This window comes from Meleagris gallopavo, chromosome 5 (assembly GCF_905368555.1).
Source record: "Meleagris gallopavo chromosome 5, MGAL_WU_HG_1.1, whole genome shotgun sequence".
Lineage (NCBI taxonomy): Eukaryota > Metazoa > Chordata > Aves > Galliformes > Phasianidae > Meleagris > Meleagris gallopavo.
In genome coordinates this window covers 69,104-88,369 of record NC_139408.1, presented here as the reverse complement: position 1 = coordinate 88,369, position 19,266 = coordinate 69,104, and the positions used below count along the sequence as shown (strand labels likewise).

The 19,266-nt window shown below is 39.9% G+C and overlaps 1 protein-coding gene across 1 annotated transcript in view; it reads left to right on the top strand.

Annotated features, from left to right (window-relative positions):
* The window catches only part of SPON1 (spondin 1), a 169,863-nt gene extending 152,185 nt beyond the window's left edge, over positions 1-17,678 (top strand). Inside the window, exons 8-16 of the mRNA XM_085223839.1 lie at positions 6,895-7,096; positions 7,268-7,408; positions 7,779-7,854; positions 8,311-8,493; positions 8,839-9,009; positions 9,115-9,282; positions 10,135-10,299; positions 13,162-13,425; positions 14,029-17,678. Coding sequence (XP_085079965.1) covers positions 6,895-7,096; positions 7,268-7,408; positions 7,779-7,854; positions 8,311-8,493; positions 8,839-9,009; positions 9,115-9,282; positions 10,135-10,299; positions 13,162-13,425; positions 14,029-14,192 — 1,534 coding nt within the window. The 3' untranslated portion in view covers positions 14,193-17,678. The remainder of the gene's footprint in view (positions 1-6,894; positions 7,097-7,267; positions 7,409-7,778; positions 7,855-8,310; positions 8,494-8,838; positions 9,010-9,114; positions 9,283-10,134; positions 10,300-13,161; positions 13,426-14,028) is intronic.
* Positions 17,679-19,266: the final 1,588 nt, after the last annotated feature.

Below are 19,266 nucleotides of genomic sequence, written 5' to 3'. Positions count from 1 at the left end.
TTAAAGTAAGTATCTTCTTCAGATTGCTGAATTCTGTTTATTTGATGAGATCTCTTGTTATAATCCTACGTGGAAAAATGCTTTCTAGGAGAATATTTGTTATGTGGAGAAGATGAAAAAGCGTCATCTTTAAAAAATTCAGGTTTCATGCTGAACTGCTCACAAATAAACTGGAGTGCAATTTTAATAATTGAAGTTTCTCACTTTAGATTTAAAAAAATAATCCAGTTAGTTATAAGCTGTGATAGTAGTACGTTCTTGCACGCTTTTTAGGGATGCTATTGTATGTACTACTGCGAAGAGAGAAAACCGTAAAACAAACAAGCCACATGACGTTCTGTAGCTGTGTGCTTTTTAGGTGTGATCTTTCCCTTTGCACCTGACAGCTCAAAGTCACAGTAACTTAAGTAGTGACGTGCACTCTGGGAATAGCATGTGTTGCAAAGATTTCTGTTGCTTCTCCCCAGCCTCCAAATGCATGGTTTTAGGAAGTATACGTTTCGATTCTTTCATGGCAACTTTTATTTCTGTAGTGTCCCTATCGTGTGTGTCTTTAACTTTTATTTTTAAAATGATTCTTTTTTCCACAAATCCCTATCTTATTATCTCCCACTGTCATGTTGCACTGTCTAGCCTAAGGTGGGGGTACAAGCCGGTATCTGTCAGTCTAGACTTAAATGAAGTTTTCTTTCACGATATGACAGCACATTGCTAAGAAACATTCTCAAAGTTTGGGGATTTTGTGTACAAAATCAGAGGCATGAGAAAGCCAGACATCGTTTCCTGTTTCTATGGCAACAGGATGGTGTGTCTAGCTCAGCTATTTTCTCCTTCTATGATTTTATAGATAGCTGGGATGAATCCAGTGAAGTTTAATATCGTCAAAAATAGAAGAATTCTAACTGAGTCTAATCAGAAATAGCAAGCCATAAAGGACAATCTCATCTGCAAATAAAATACAAATAGGGAAAAAGTCAGTTATTGCATCTTCTGATAACGTGAAGGCAAATACATAAACCATTCTGGAGTTGCAAAACAGTTCTGTGTGCTCCAACTTTGCATTTGGCTAATGGGTAAATTCCTGCACTTTATGTCCAAAAGCTTCCTGCGGTACACCGTCCCCTTCTGCAGCACATCCCTCCTCCAGAAAGTAAATGACAAATTTTATCCGGAAAGCAGAAATATTTGTTTCACCCAAACCAAAAGAAATATTTCAAGTAAGGCCCAGAGAAAACAGAATTTAAAAACCCATACAGAATAACTGGCACGTTTACCAGGTTTGATCATTCCTCTAAATTTGAAATTGAATCCAGTTGAGTTCGAAGTACGCTTACACATTTGGATAATTAAGACAAAGATCTTAACCGTATGAATTTCCACCATACTAACATCTTAGCAACTTCACAGGAAGGAGCGGTCTCAATGTCATATGTGCAGCTGGGTTACCCTCTTTTAATGGATCTGCAGAGTTCCATTTAAATGAACAGCAGAGCCTCTTATTTTTTAACAGGAAACAAGTTCACCTGATTCTGGGTTGCATGCCAGAATCACGAGGCTGACACAGTCCTCCATAAGTTTCTACCTCTTCCAGCACACAGTCGTTTACTGTTGTTAAGTACTACATTTACCTAAGTCTTCAGTTACGTGCATTGATTAGGTGTCAAGTAAATCCTAATCAAAAAATGAAATCATGCTTATAAAATGAATGAATGCTTTAACTGTTACGTGTACTATAGAGAGTCAGGGAAGCTTCATTGTTTGGCAGATGGGCTGACTCCCACATTAAGAAATTCATACTTCAGTCTCAGAAAAGTAAGGAAGAACATATGTGTTTGCTGGAAAAGAAAAAAAAAAAAACCTTTCCTTTTTTTTTTTTTGCCAGAGCAACCAATGTGGCAGTTCCATTTTCTATCACTTACCACTTTCTTTCTATTTAAAATTCAAATGTCACTAGCCAAGAAAAATTTGGATATTAAGACATGTAAAGGGTTCTCAGCTAAGAACAATCACTGCAGAGAACGTCACAAAGATTTGCAACGTTCAATTAGAACAAACTTACTCATCCCATTCTATCTTTGCTCTTGTTTTTCTTATGCATCCTTCCCATTAATAGTTACTATTTCAATGTTTTTTTTTTTCCAGCCGCTTCTTGTCTTTCCTTAAGCCAAAATCATTTCACTTTATAACTCTGTGTAGTCCTGTATGCATTATTTTCACACAATTATACGTCTACTTAGTAACCCTATGATTTTCCTCCTGCATAAGTACTCTCCAAATAATGGGAACAGTTTACCAGTTAAATCTACATTTATGTATATTTATATATATATATATATATTTTTTTTTTTAATATCAGAATCTATATGCAGACTTTAAATTTTTGAATCGCTATTTCTTTTCACTGCTAGGAATGGGATTTACCCTAATCCTCATTTCCAGACACCAAAAGTCATATACATGTCTTTTGTATAGGCTAGATGAAATGAAATGTGTGTTGTATTAATGAAGGTGAAAAGATGCTGTTCATCTTCAGGGGTTACGCAGGACTGGGATGTAAATTCTGAGCTCCAGACACTTGCAAAATAGATGGTGTTGAAATATGTGAGAATATTTTAAAATCTTTGAAGGTAAGTTGAAGGCGTATCCACATTTTGCAGATATTCCAGTAACTAGCCTCACAGGCATTGTGGTCAAAAAGGATCTATTTGCTGTAAGGCAGCTTTTCAGAAACTACAGTCTCAACTTGAGATATCTGAGAGTTTTTTTTTCTAGTGTCAAAAGCCTGGTCACATTTCTTATACGCTAGAACCATGCTGAAGTAATAAAGTAAATACATGGCACGTTAATGAATAAGATATCCTTACTACCTAAAGTAGCATTCAAGGTACTTCTAGCTGACAATATGAAAAAGCTCAAAGAACCTGCTGTGCGAAGTCCCTTGCTTTTGTAATGGTTTAAAAATGCCCTGACTAATGCTATTTTACAGCAGCGTTTGTTCTGATTAGTGGCTTTAGTGTCACTGGTAATGAGGTAATCCCTTACTCAGTTGTGTATGTCCATGTTCTTTAGCGGTTATGGGTACTATTTTCATTTTAAGAGCTGATGCGTAGCAAAGCAAGAGAGTGCTCTTGAGTTCTGTATTTTTTCCAAAGCAAAAAGACAAATGGCTGAGAATTTGTGACAGGTTTCTTTACTCTTCACAAAAGAAAATAGACTCTTACTGTCACTGCCTCTGATGTGGCACTCAGAGACAATAACAGCTTGGCATTAAAATGTGTTTCAACCTTTCTGTAGGAATGTCAATCAAATTTGTTGACTGTTCTTTGCACTGTAGTTTACTTTCCCAACGTGCACCGGGGGCTAGAGGCAGGCTGAACTCCTCCATCACCTGCGCTGCTCGCCAGGCTCAGGCCACCAGGTGCCCGACTGCCAGCACTGCCTGGAGCTGGCCCATCCACACAGTGTGTGGGCACACAGCACTCCAGGGGTCACCTCCAGCAGTGCCCAGGTGGGGATGGGCTCCTCCCATGTGTACGTAGGGCCACCAGTAGCAAAAACTGGCTCTGATGGTACAAAGTGAGCCCTGTAGGTGGTCTTATTTGTTGAGCTGCTTAGTGTTACGGAGACAGAGTGTGCGCGCTTTGGCTGTCCCTTCTTCTTATACTTTCCCTTTGTATGCAAATCAAACAGTAAACCAAGAATAGCCTTGAAGTTCTATTCTGCAAAATATTCCTTTCACTATTCCTGTCCACTCGCTCTCCACAATCTTCCTTAGCTGTGCTCTATTATATTTTACAGGGAAGGCAGTAGAACACGTCAGTATTGATTCAACGCTCAAAAATATGTCTTGCAGCAAGTTGAGTTTTCCACTGTATTGTCAAAGACCTTCTTAACCCCCCAGCTCCCGGCAGCGATAGCATCAGCAACTAGATTTTTCACTTAGGGAAAACAAGCTAGCAAAGCAAAGTCATGTTTGTGCTCTTCTAGCCTTTAAAAAACTAAGAAAGAAGCATTTTCTTGTGATGCTGTTTGTGTCATCCCTATAGCTGGGGATCCAAATCGTGTTAAAAAAGAGAAAGCAGAATAAAAATTAAGTAAATTGGGAAAAAAAATTAGGATGCAGGACACTCTCTAGTACTTTGCTTCGCTCTGTTATGTGACAGGAATTGTCAGCAGGCTGATCAGGCTTGCAGTGGAAAAGTACTGCCAGCTTCAAGCAACAAAAGCAGCAATCCCAGCCGTGTAGGGCTCTGAGGGTTGTCACCTCGAGCTTACCTAGATGTTTAGGATTTGCTGTGCAACTCATAGTCACCTCTGTTTTTATGCATGTACATGTGTAGGGAGAAGTGACTTATTTGTCTCTTAAAGCAAATTCAACTCAGCTGAATTCTTGGGGACATTGTCAAATGCACAACTTGGCACAGATGACAACTTTCTTAAAATTTGGCTGTACCTTAGGACTGCCCATTTCCCTTCCATAATTAGAGCAATTCAAGAAGAGCTGCAAACCACGCATGCCGATGTTGTACAGGTCTGGTTCAAATGCAAGGTATACTGTTTACAATTAACCCTGCAGAAAGTAGTTGCTAGAATGAAGTAAGAAGCCCAACAAGGTTATTTTATGATAATGATAATGAAATTTTTCAAGCCTGCCTATCAAAACAGTTCTTATGTTCCACCTACAATATTATGTTGCTCTGCAGACAGCATGTACACACCTGCACATGAGTGGAGGAAGAATAAAGAGAAAATTGGCCTCTGTGCATCCTCTAGCAATTTTTACGTTTCTGTGCTAAGCAATTATGGGATAAAGTACTGTAAAATGGCCCTGACCCAAGCTGTCCTAAAGAAGAACCAGTTTTTGCACAGTGCTCTGAAGCTGAAGAGTTACGAGAGGCTCAGGATTGCTGATGCGATGTAATGCATGCCAAGTCTTGTAGGCAGAGCATCTCCTATGAAGTGTTTTACACTTTACACAGTTTCAAAATATTGATGCAATTAGACTTAAACACACAATGTTTAGTTATATTAATAGCATAATTAATATTTACTTTCCTAAGAAAGCATTTGGAGACTTAATTGTACCATGCCCAATGCAGGGATAGCAAGTGATGAAAGATGATGCATTACAATGTGTCTGAAGTAGGCTTCCTGTGATTTCTGATCATTTGTCTTCAACCTGTAGGAGTGTGTTTGCCTCTCCTGTTTTGCCGAGAGCACATCTGCATGGTGCAGTGAGGTGTAATGTCGGGACACTGCTCTGGCTTTTCCTCTGAAAGAGCTGGTCTTGGTGTCTGTCCTGTGCTTAGACATTCTTCTAACCTTGAGATCAGGCATACAAACACACACTTATTTAATTATTCACTATTATTTGTGTATGGCTTAGACTCTTTTTGTGTCCTTTAAGAAACTTTTTGAACCCCATTGAGTAAAGCTACTAAGTCAGTCCTGTAGTTAGGTAGATTTTTAAAGAACAATCACAATGTACTTGACAAATATATCAGAATACTTTACTGACTGAGAGAGCATTTGATACCTTCATTCGTTATTTTATTACTTTACAGTAGAGAAATTTTTCCATTGAAATCAGATTTGTCTGTCGTGGGGAAAAAAGTCATTTGCATCTTCTTGTGGGAAAGGGAGGATTAATGCCATCGAACACTTAGAAACTCTTAATACTTAATGTCTTCAATATAAGGCATTTTATACAGTAAGAAAGAATTTCTGAAGACCCTGGAACACAGGTGCCCAAACATTTTACCTATTAATAACTGCCTTCTTATGCAGCTTCTCTCTGGGAAGGGAACTGGGTATGCTAACTTAGATATTTGTGAGGAACGCTGTCCTTGGGCTGTTGGGTTTTGTTTATTTCTTTGGTTTAATGTACTGAGAGCAGTATGAAGCAGAATAAATGCACAAATGAAAAAAAAAAAAAATGCCCCATTTTGACAGTGAGGCAAGCATTTACAATAAACTCCTTGGGGCAGGAGAACAGCGTATGTGCATTATGTATGGCAGGTACCCAACCGAAAAAGACGAGTAACACAGTAAAAGAAAACCAATAAATGTATATAAAGAATCTGTGAACTTTAGACATTCGTAAGGCAGTATTTTTTGACGTAATGCTGGAAAAAAAGGAAGAAAAAAAAAAAACCCTGACTTTATCGATCAAAGTCCTGTAACTGAAGAAAACCTGCAGTGACATCAGGCAAATATTTGGTAGCACAAGATTGCCAAAATTGTATATTAAGTAAGTCCGCATTCATTGTTGTTCATGGGAAAGATGCCACTAAGAGTTCCAGCTTTTCAGCTGTTAAACAGAAACCTACAGTTTCCCTGTGCGTAGGAATGTGGTAGTTGCTCCTCAGCATGGCAGAGCACTGCATGTTTCGGCACCAGTTCTTCCCAAGAGAACGGCTGACAAAGGCCAGATGAACAGCGATGCATTCACACACGCTGGCAGGGACCTGCCTAAGTCTTGGCTGAACTCTCCAGGACTGGCAGCAGCCATCAATCTCTCACTTACTCTCACATGAGCACTAAAACAGCACTGATCAGTGCTTTTTCACACACACACACACACACACACACACACACACACACACACACATTCCCAAGCACTTTTGGACATTGAAATTTGTATTCTTTTTATTCTCTTTTTTTTTGGGGGGGGTAACCAGGGGGAGGTTAGTCAGAACCAGCCCAGCAACCAAAACCTCAGCATGATGCCCTGCTTTTTTTTTTTTTTTCCCGCACACTGTTTTTTATGTGTCCTGCCTCTCACCTCTGTGCAGTGTCACACCAGCGTTTCACATCATGAAGTATCAGTTTCCTTGTCGTCTAACAGAAAATTTGAATGTAGTTGCTAAAAACCTTTGTGTGCTCAATTTGCAGGAGAGCTGCTCCCTCTGCTGAGTTTTCTGTTGATCGCCACCGGCACCTGATGTCCTTCCTCACTATGCTGGGGCCCAGTCCTGACTGGAACGTGGGCCTTTCTGCCGAGGACCTCTGCACCAAGGACTGCGGCTGGGTTCAGAAAGTTGTGCAGGATTTAATCCCCTGGGATGCCGGCACGGACAGTGGTGTTACCTATGAGGTATTTGGATGACTTGCAATGCATTTCACCTAAATTTATTTGCCTGAATTTACCTTAAGTCAGGGAAGAATGAAAGCTATTTAATCCACAGTCACATGGAGTATGTGCCTGTATACCACTCTGCTCATTTTGTTTTTAACCGTATTTATGTTTTCTTTCTTCTGATTGCAGTCACCCAACAAACCTACAGTTCCTCAAGAGAAGATCAGACCGCTTACAAGCTTAGATCACCCACAGAGTCCGTTTTATGATCCAGAAGGAGGATCTATCAAGCTAGTAGCCAGAGTTGTCATTGAAAGAATTGCACGTAAGGTACAGTTTTATACATAAAATCTCAAGGAAGCAAAAACCACAATCTCTTAAGACAAAATTTTTCCTTCTTCCTGTCACCAAATCTCTGCTCCCTAATCTACTTCCAACAAATACAATGGTAGAAAATAACGTTTTTGCATTTTAAACTATCTTAAAATACTCTTTGTCTAACTTCCAACAATTATGAATCTGCTTAGTTGCAGATTATTTTTTTTTTTCTAACAGAACAGTAAAAAGCACGATCTAATGAGTTATTCAGTGTTTTCTCTTGCTGCTGTAGCTCCAGCAGTGCCTCTCAGTGCACTGTCTCAACTGCTTTACACATACACATTCTTACATCCAATCTCCACAATCATTTCTTTCTTTGTAGGGGGAGCAGTGCAACATCGTACCTGATAACATAGATGACATTGTGGCAGATCTAGCACCAGAAGAAAAAGAAGAAGGTACTTTCTGAATTAGTTTGTGCTGGACTATATTTTGTTCCATTCTGCACTGTTATTTCTAGATATAGTAAGAAACTAACTTAGGGGCAGAAATAAGTTTCACTTATTCACACTTACTAGTCAAAAAGTGACTTAGTTTTTCATCCCTTCTAGTACGTATGTGCTATTAGTCTCCACTTATAGAGAAAAGGCATTGCATGTGTAGCTGGAAGATGACAATAAAAATAAAAGCAATGGAAGATAACTTTTAGGGGATTCAACGTAAAGTGTTGTTTTTTGTTTGTTTGTTCTTCAAATCAAATTTGTCAGGTTTTTTGGAGTTAAAATGGAGTGGTTTAGAGTGCAGAAAGAAATAACATTTCATATTAGCATCTAAAGTAATTCCTAGCTAAGTATAAAGAAAGGCAGATGGAAGATAATGTGCTGTTAATGTTTACTGCCTTTTCTTGTTTTTAGATGATACTCCTGAGACCTGCATATATTCAAACTGGTCCCCTTGGTCAGCCTGCAGCTCTTCTACCTGTGAGAAGGGCAAGAGGATGAGGCAGAGAATGCTTAAAGCTCAGCTGGACCTCAGTGTGCCCTGTCCTGATACCCAAGATTTTCAGCCATGCATGGGTCCAGGCTGCAGTGATGAAGGTAATCGAGAGGAAAGGGTAGAGGAGAACAACGCTGCGTAGGGCCACTCTTTTCCTTTAAAGTTCTAAGAAGATATTAGTTGCTGTACGATCTGGGTTATAGCAAAAATAAGAACTGCAGAAGAATACAAATTCAAACGGTCTGTGATGAACTCTGCAGTTTAGCTGAGTGGGTGCATGGAGTACACAGAAGTATAAAGGAAAGGAGTAAAGTAAGCAACACAGAAGACAGGATGTGAGAGGCAACATTAAAGTGACTGCACATAAATGGGCAACTGTAGATTTACTGGTGGGTGGCAGGTGATCATGTAAATATTAGCGATTGAAATGGTCCTCTGTATTTTAGATGGTTCCACTTGCATGATGTCTGACTGGATTACATGGTCCCCCTGTAGTGTTTCCTGTGGAATGGGAACGCGATCTAGAGAGAGATATGTAAAACAATTCCCAGAAGATGGTTCTATGTGTAAAGTGCCAACTGAAGAAACTGAGAAATGTATTGTAAATGAGGAATGTTGTAAGTATTTCATTTAGCTTTGTAAAATCCAGTCAATAGAAGAACTGCCTGATACGTTTTTTCATATGAGCCCTACTACCGAAGGATCTTCTCTGTTTCGTGTAGCCCCTAGCAGCTGCCTTGTCACCGAATGGGGAGAGTGGGATGAATGCAGCGCTAGCTGTGGCACGGGAATGAAAAGACGACACAGAATGATCAAGATGACTCCTGCTGATGGATCTATGTGCAAGGCAGAAACTACAGAGGCAGAGAAATGCATGATGCCTGAATGCCGTAAGTGTCTGTGAATTCATCTCCTCTGCTACAGAAGGAGACATCACTTCTGACATGCTGCTCCATCACACCACAGAACATAGCCTAAGCACAAGCAGCATTGCTTTTTCTGATCCTCCTTGGAATTGGATCCCTTAAGGAAAGTGCGTTATGAACCACTTCCACCAACAGAACCTAAGTATAGGAAAAACATATTCACATTCAGTGGTATGCTACTCACAAGCCATACAGATATAAGCAACTCTAATTTTATGGGATATGAGGTGTATTTAATCATAAGTCAAGAATGATACCGTGCTCTTTTCTTTCAGCCTGTGAGCAGTCCAGGAATTGAGTTGCACCTTTTGTTCAACCAGTCAGCCTCATCCTTATCCTATCTCTGAATATTCTGTTAGTTTTGTGGGTTGTTTTTATTTATTTATTTTTTTTTAAAGAAATGATGAGATTTTCAACAATGACAAAAGGAAATTAAGTTAAATATGGAAGGTAAATATCCCATCTCACAGTAGGTCGGTATGACTTCCAGTTCTGGGTACAAGAACAATACACGTTTTTTTACAGGAATTACTATTGAAACGTACTTTCTTGCTGTTTATCCTCTGATAATATTGAGACTGTGCAGAGATGAATAAGATAGATATAGAAAAAGATAGTAAAGAAAAGGTATTAAAACCAAGCAAGCCTCTTTTTTTTTTTTTTTTTTTTTATCCTCTGAGCTTCTGTAAAAGTATCATTCTGTATAGGTGGTGGAAGGCAGATAAAAGTACGTTTTCCATCTGTGTTATTTTCAAAATGCATACTTTTGTAGATTACGTATAACAAGTACTCACTGCCTTTTTATATTCATATTAGATACTATTCCCTGCCTTCTATCCCCATGGTCTGAATGGAGCGACTGCAGCGTAACGTGTGGGAAGGGAATGCGAACCCGGCAAAGGATGCTGAAATCTGCGGCTGAGCTTGGAGATTGCAATGAGGAACTGGAGCAAGCAGAGAAATGCATGTTACCTGAATGCCGTAAGTTCGGAAACCTTTTATGTGTGGTAGTCTCGGGTCAAAAGTCCATTGCTATTTGTAATATTGTTTCACATTTTTATTTTAATATTGTAACTTACTTAATATTCCTTATAACGAAGCCTAGAGAGTACAAGATAGATGAGTGGACAGTGAAGGCTGATTGAGAACTGGGTGACTGGCAGAGCTCTGAGAGTTGTGATCAGCGGCACAGCGTACTTGGAGGCCTGTAGGTAGTGGTGTTCTCCGGGGGTTGGTGCTGGGTCAGGTCTTGTTCAATATCTTCATTGCTTACGTGGATTACGGGATAGAGTCCAATCACAGCAAGTTTGCTGATGATACAAATCTGGGAGGAGTGTTTGACTCAAGAAGGCTGTGCTGCCACTCAGTGAGACCTGGACGGACTGGATAGTTGAGCAGGTTTAACAAGAGCAAGTGTAGAGTCCTGCACTTGGATAGGAATAACTGCATGCATCAGCACAGACTAGGGGCTGACATGTTGGAGAGGCGCTCTGCAGAGAAGGACTTCGGCATCCTGGTGTACTACAGGCTGGCCATTGAGCTAGCAGCGTGCCCTTGTGGCCGAGAAAGTCAGCGGCATCCTGAGATGTATTAAAAAGAGTGTGGCCAGCAGGTGAGGGAGGTGATCATGCTCCCCTACTCTGCCCTGGTGAGGCCACATCTGGAATACTACGTCTAGTTGTGGGAATGCACTCTGAAACCTGGAATGCTGTATAAACTGCTTTCAGTTTCCGTAGAGGGTGGGTCAGCAGTTGGTAAGAGCAGTCATTGCCTCCTTGAACTCTCTTGCTCTGATTCTTGCTCTCCATCTGTATTACTCCTAAATCCACCCACAGGAGCATTTTACTTTATTTCTTGTTGTGTACTTTTGGCTATTGAGAGCTAGATTATGATTATGTCCTCGTCTTGCCTTACTTAGTCTTATGGTGATGAGCAATACTGCTTTAGGTATATGGTTATTCCATATTTAACATAATACCATAACTTCAGGCTACACTTTGTGTACTTCCCAATAGCAAACAAGTCAGAATGAATTTTAAGTATGTCCTATTTCGTACTCAAATGCAGAATGTGCCTTTGTGAGGAAGGAAGGAAATAAAAGTTTAGCATCACTCACGAGATTCTTTTGGTCCACAAAACAAGCAAGAAAAAGGCTCCGTCTTTGATACAGCTCTGACCTGTACTTTACCCTTATTACTAATAATCTACATCCCTTTGCAATCCAGGAATGTCACGTAGGCCAGCGCATGGTGCGGAGGCAGCAGCATTTTAGTTTTAGATCTTACTCGACTAAAACCTCGCTCTTCTTGGGTAGTGCATACTTCTGATTGCTTTGCTGTCTTTGTTAAGAGCAATAGCCTAAGGCTTTGCAAAGTGAACAAGATCTGTTTGCTTTTAGTGCCATGTTGCCAGCTGGTTTCTGAGGCTCTACATCTAACTTGCTTATTTTTCACAAAAAGTATTGGCTAGAGAAGGCTTTTCTATTGCAATTTGCTAATTCAGCTTTTATTAAATACTGTGAATTATCATTTTGGTTATCATTTAGTAGGGTGTGAGCTTTAGGGAGTACTGAAAAGATGAAAACTTCTAAGGCACAGACTTACTAGCATAAGTCCACATACTAGCAGCCTTTCACAGAATCATAGGGGTTGGAAGGGATCTCCAGAGATCATTGAGTCCAACCCCCTGCCAATGCAGGTACCCTACACCAGGTCACACAAGTCATTGTCCAGGCGGGTTTTGAATATCTCCAGAGAAGGAGACTCCACGACCTCCCTGGGCGGCCTGTTCCAGTGCTCCATCACCTCACCTAAAGAAGTACTTGCGCACATCTGTGCAGAACTTCCTATGCTGCAATTTCTGGCCGTTTCCCCTTATCCTGTCTCCACACACTGCTGAAAACAGTCTGGCCTCACCACTCTGCCCCCCACACCTTAGATATTTATAGACCTGGATCAGGTCTCCTCTCAGTCTTCTTTTCTCAAGGCTGAACAGACCCGGTTCACTCAGCCTTTCTTCATAGGGGAGATGCTCCGGGCCCTTCACCATCTTTGTGGCCCTCCGCTGGACTCTTTCCAAGAGGTCCCTGTCTTTTTTTGTACTGGGGAGCCCAGAACTGGACACAGTACTCCAGATGAGGCCTCACCAGGGCAGAGTAGAGGGGGAGGATCACCTCCCTCGACCTGCTGGACACGCTCTTTTTAATGCACCCCAGAATGCCATTGGCCTTTTTGGCCACAGGGGCACACTGCTGGCTCACCTGTCGTCCACAAGGATGCCCAGGTCCCCCTACGCAGCAAAGAAAAAAAAAATAAAAGTTACTTTCTTTCCTTTCTGCTTTAAAAAAAATAAATAAAGAAAATAAAAATAAAAAAGCTCCTTTTAGGTTTTTCTTGTTTTGTTTTTCTTCTGTTTTATGCAGAGCCTCAAAACGGACTGTTTAAAGCTGTACATCTGCCAGTTAAAGCAAGGCTTAGGTTTCAGGTATCAGACAGTTCGTAAATGTAACTAGATTCTTAACATCTTTTAATATAAATGTATGGAATGAAAAATTGAAGAGGCTACAGGGAAATTATTTACATTTGTTGTTAGGAAAGCAATCTGCCAGCCCCACTCTAGAAAAAGAAATTGGAGGGAAGTGTTGAGTACTATTTTTGCTAGAAATGAATTCAGACCATTTTAATGTGCAGCCTCACAAAATCTGCTGGACGAATGGAGGTTTAATTCTCGCTTGCGTATTTAGGATGCAGATACTCACCGGGCACATTTGTATGCTTCTTTTTGACCTTATGCTTAGGTTGCCAGATAACACAGATTCTGTGTAATAGTTCTCATTCTTTGCAGCCATTGACTGTGAGCTAACAGAGTGGTCCCAATGGTCTGAATGCAATACCTCATGTGGAAAGGGCCACATGATCAGAACAAGAATGATAAAAATAGAACCACAGTTTGGAGGAACAGCATGCCCAGAAACTGTCCAACGTACAAAATGTCGAGTAAGGAAATGCCTGAGAGGGCCAGGCATGGAAAAAAGGCGCTGGAAAGAGGCCCGGGAGAAAAGAAGAAGCGAACAAGCAAAAAAGAATATTGATAATGAGCAATATCCAGGTGAGTGTGAAACCCTTGGTTAGTCTGACTTTGTGTATAACTGGGAAGATTTTATGAGCAGCTCCTCTTAATGCTCTTGTAACTTTTTCCAGTGTTACAGTGGAGGGAAGGTTTTAGCAACAAAATATAGTGCAGCTGTTTCAGTGGTTGATTGTGATCAAAATGTACGATGCAGGATTAGGGTACAATGGAGAAAGGCTTGCATCTGTCCATGCGTGATTACAGTAAGCAATGTGTTCTGAACATAGTTGCCTCAGTAATTTGATTCAGACTACTGGGAGAGATCTCCTTTTGGAATAAGGGGCAGTACTCAAGCACAGATGCTTCTAATCAATAAAATACAGTATCTTGTATAGCTTACGTTACCAGCATATGAATCGCTGCTAATTTAACGATTTTTCTGTTTTATCATGGAGACGGGAAATTTCTTTTTTAATACATTTTCCAGTGTTTGTCAAATGCACCTCATGTATATTTGTGTTTCTTAATTACGTGCCGCATAAACTAGAAATATGCTAGCTTAAGTTCTGAAGGTGCAAGTGTACAGACATGCGTAGTAGTACACTTTAGACTTAGTCAAATGACAATTTCTTTTTTCCGCAGTTTGTAGGCTGAAACCATGGACTGCTTGGACAGAATGTTCTACACTCTGTGGAGGTGGAATTCAGGAGCGTTACATGATGGTAAAGAAGAGGTCCAAAAGTACTCAGTTTACTAGCTGCAAAGACAAAAAGGAGCTAAGAGCATGTAATGTTCATCCTTGTTAGGAAAACAGAAGGCTTCCATGTGATGCACTCTGAGCTAAAAGGAAAGTCAACCTTGGTTTGGTTTTTAAAACAAAAAAAATATAAAGTGTATATTAGTTTTCATTTTTGCAGTGTGGTTTGCTTTTTAGTCTTGCTGGTGCAAGAAATATATTTTATAAATATTTCCTCACAGATTAATGCTGAGAGTAAATCTTTGATGCTCCAGCTAGCCCTTAATGCATAAAAATAGTAGGTCATTTTGAGTTATTTAACTGAAATACAGACACCTGTGGACATGGAATAGCCATATAGAAATACTACTTGTAAAGACACGGGATGCATGCATATTAACGTAACTAAGTTGATGTGACATGTTTCATATGTGGGAGGACTTCTCTCTTGATTTGATTTTAAAAATCCAAAGCAGTGCCTATGTGATTATACAACTATGCCAAGGAAAAATTTCAGTCATGCTGGTTCAATAATATTAAAGGTGCATGTTTATCTTTCTACAATATTGGGTTAAGTGATAGCTGAAATAATTACCCTATATACTTTTGTTCACATGGATGCTGTGTTCCATGCAAAATCCTCTTTGATTCTTAAATAACAACTTACTTAAATAATCTGTGCAGCTCAATAGTGATGTCAGCCCATAACACGGTCACAGCACACAGAGAACACGTGGCTATCATAATACCTATCCACTGTCTCTCACAATGGGTACAAAACTAAGAGAAATTGGTCCAAACACTGTGAGTCACAACAGCTGTGTCATTGGAAGACCTCCCCGAGAGACACTACAGGACTAGATGGAGTTTCGGAAGGATACTGATCACAGGCGAAGAGAGAAAGAGCTTTATGAGAATAGGTGAGCTAGGTTCTCCTGCATCCCTCATAGCAAACAAAAGGAAGGGAACTGCTGAAATGAAACCATGACACACACACAAAATTAAAAATTACAAATTGATACAAGAACATATTTACAGCAGCGTCATTTCTGTCTTTTCACTTGGAGTTTAGTAGGATCTAAAAGTTAGTGCATTTGTGAGAATTATCCACTTTGATCCGCACTAGCCAGGATAAACATCTTCCCTGGCCACTTAAGCAAGAAACTGTCTGAAATTAGCTCCCAACCACTCTGATCACTTTTTCTATTTTACACCTTCTACTGAAGAGTTTAGCTGTTATCCCTGCACTTAATGAGGTGTGGGACTTCGAGATGCGCTTGTATTGGGATATGATACTGTCCTGTAAGTTTAACAATTTAACGTTAAAAATAAGGGATGAAGGTTACAGTTTATCTTCTTCTCCAGGAAAGGCAGCATACACCTATGTCTCTAGGTAAATAAAAGCAATGCACTGAAAAAAAAGACTGTTGATACTAACGTAACATTAAAAAAAAAAAAACTGAGAGAAATGAATGGAGAAGCATTTATGTTATACTCTTTTTAAACCAGCCTTAAACAACTTTCTTTTTTAATGCTCTGTCACAATCCTGAGAGCCCGACGCCCAGGGTTTTAAGTGTCCGCATTTGATGTGAACCACAGGCCACTGAGGCTGTTTCACTTAAACGCCACTGCTCTGGGGATCGCGTTAGCTCCCTGTGTCTGGATGGGCAGGCTGCATTACACCATAGGGCTTCTAGTCAACAGTTCAACACTGGACGCTGCAAGGACTGCTCAGGACTTCCACAGCTGTTGCATGCCACCCCTGGAGGTATTTTATTGCTTTTCTTAGAGCTGGAATTAAGGGAGAGCTGAGGAAATAATGGAAACGGCAGTGCTTAGCCTCTTCCGATGCTGCTAAATGAAATGGGTGCAAGCTCTTAGTGAGCCAAACCAGGAGAAAAACAAAAAAAAAACAAACGGTTTCATGCTAAAACCAAACACTTTACATTTTGCACAGCTTGGCTTATTTAATAATAGTTGTTATGCTTGTTTGCCTCCTTGTGCCTATTGAAAAATTCTATCCCTATAGCACTATCATTACACTGTAGCATGAAGAGTGTCCCTAAGTAATGTATTTATGATCTTACCTTGCAGTTATCCATTTAACAACCACAAAATAAAACAAAATTCCATGCAGTGATAAAGACTGTGAAACAGTGACCAGTCGAGCACGTTTCAGGTAGAGAAACAGATGGTTGCAGAGAAGGGCTACAGCAAATAATGCCAGGTGCCTAGCCAGGCAAGGTTACAGACCAGAGCCATTCAGTACTTCTGTGAGCTGCTCCTGCTGGGTCTGGGAGAGGCCAGCCAGCCGAGGTGGGTCGGTAACAAAGAGAAGCTTCGGCTGTATGATCTGTGACAGTGGTGGTTGTGTGCTTGGACCTGTGAGAGCCAAGGGTGGGGGAACAGAAGAAGAGCATCTCTTGAATGGAAAAAAAAGAAAAATGATTTTACAGAGTGCGTTTTTTCTCATGGATCTTTACCAGCTGTTCATGCTAATCCTGCAGAACCATGCCAGCTTCTGCAAATAATCAGTTAAAATTAACGGTGTCTTTATTTTCATAGTTCTTCCGGTTCATCAAGCTGTTTTATCTTTTAATGATTCCCTTTGCCAAAGGCTGTGCAGTCCAGATGTACCTTTAGGCATGTAGGAAATGTGCTACTTTTTCTGAGCGTGCTTACAAAAATGCCCACACAAAATAAATCTTTCTGGCTTTCCTTTCACTGCAGTTCTTACCAATTTGATACTTCACAGACATAACTGTCTTATAGTGAGGAGGCTCTTCAGTGTGATTCCCAGTCATTTCTCTTAGGCTCATTAAAGTTACAAATGTTGGAATTTTTTTTCCCACCTCGTTAATCCATGCAACGACAACATAGGTTGCATTTGGGCAGAAATGTGCGATTATTCCTGCTTAGGTTCATCTTTTCACACTGTTTTTCTGTTGGAACACTTTACGAGTCACCTGTCTTTCTTCTAACTTGATACGAAAAAATATTTAAGCTTGTTACATTTTGTAAAAAAAAAAAAATAAAGAACAAACAAAAACAAATGAACAAAAAAAATGAGGTTGATTTTCTATTCAGAAAAAAAAAACAGCTCTAATAAACAATACGTAGAAGTATTGCATTGTTTCTGTAAACTTTCTAGTAGTGTAATAGCCACTGTTTATCAGTCAATAAAAAAGAGAACTTTCACCTCATGAATAATACTGCTGAACTGAAAGCACAGACATGGTTCCACTTTTGTAGACCTCAACTATGAGATTTTAGCATTGTGCGTATGTTATTTTTTTCTAACGTACGAACTGTAGAAGCTTCACATGTAATACAAAGAAAAGTTAGGGGCATAACAAATGTACAGTAGGACTCTGTGTGCAGCATACCATTTAAAACAATTTTGTTTGATTGCATTTTTAGATTTCCTTCATCGTTTTTGTTTGCTGTGGAATTACATGAATATTTCTTACCAAAGTCTTGTGTAGATGTTTTGTAGCTGTCTGGCTAACACCTTATTATTTTGGAATAAAGACATCTTTACTATGAAACGTACAATTCTGTGTGAAACGTGATTCTGTTCCACGAGTATAATTATGTACACTTCAAAAACCCAACCATACACTAATCATCATAGGAAATCAAGTCATGCTCTTATTTACATTTTAGTCCTGTTCAAGTCGACAGGATACGTGGAATGAGCTGGATTTTATTACATCTAGTCATTATTTGCATTTGGAAATTACTTGTATAATGTTTTTATTGGCAGTTTGCAACTAGTTTAAAAAAAAAAAAATCACAGGGTAGCTTAGCATCTTTATTCAAATTATTACTCTCATGCTGAATTTTTTTTATAAAGAGAAATGATTTAAAAGAGCACACGATACACAAATAGGAAAATTGTTAAAAATAAGCTTTCAAAAGTCTTAAGATTTTGTGAAACTTACTTTCTACTGGCACTTCATGATATCAGTAGACTGTTTAGGCGCACGGTGAGCATGTGTACTTCATTAACAGTTACACAGAAAAGCCCAGCAACTGGGAGGCGTGGTGGGATTATAAGTGAATCTTACAGCTAAAAGTGACCAGTGTTTCTTTTCCTGGAAAAACTCTATTCTAACTTGGAAGCATAACAATGCTGAAATGGCACTAGATGTAGTTGCTTACAGATAACAAGTTAAATGTTACTGTTAATTGAAGGCGCTCTAGACCAGTAGAAGTCCCCTGAATGCAGCTGCTCTCAACAGAAAAATGCTCAGTATCTCCAAGCAGCTGTTCCAAGACAGATTTGTCCACAGGTACAACACAGTACAAGGCACCCAGGCAGCGCTGCTCACTTGCAAAGAGCTGCCTATGGATTGGGCAGCTCTGCTCGAGCAGCACTGGGCTGCTTAGAAAGGGAAGCGAACCTTTTCTTTCGGTTACTCAACCATGAATGCTTTAGCTGCTATTAAAAGCACAAAGCCAGGATTCACTTTCTGCAGACCTGCTTCAGCTTGTTTGTGAACAATGGAGCTCCAGCAAAAAAAAATAAAAAAAAATTAAAAAAGTCTGGCCTAGCAGGACTGCTGGGCACTATGTTACATACAGCCAACGGACTGACTATTCGAAGTACAATTTACAGTAGCCAAGTGACCCAACCTACTCCTTCTCCATGACAGCGTGAAGGAAAGGGAACTTAGGGAGCAGTTCTTTGATGTTCCACATACTGAATGGAAAGACATCTGGAACAGCAATTACACTATTACAGCTCATAAAACTGAATCAGAAGCGCTCTTGCTCAAAAGGGCTCACAGGCAGTTAAATGCTACCCATGCAAGTGACTGCTGGGGACCTACGTGGCTGTAACTGCCAGTCCTCACCCATTATTTGTAACACAGATGGATTCTCTCTCTTATCATAAAAGCTATTCTGCCATCCTTGGGGTCTTTGATACTAAGTTTCTGAGGCAGCAGAAAAACCTAATGAAACCCTGAAATTATGCATGGCTCTTGGCTAAAATCTGAACCCTAACATTTCTTTGACAACTATAACTGATGTCTATCTGCAAAGCAAACACACACTTGTGTGGTATACAGCAGACATACAGATATTTTTCATGTCTTTCTCTATATGGGCAGCAGCATACCAACTACTGGAAGGAAAA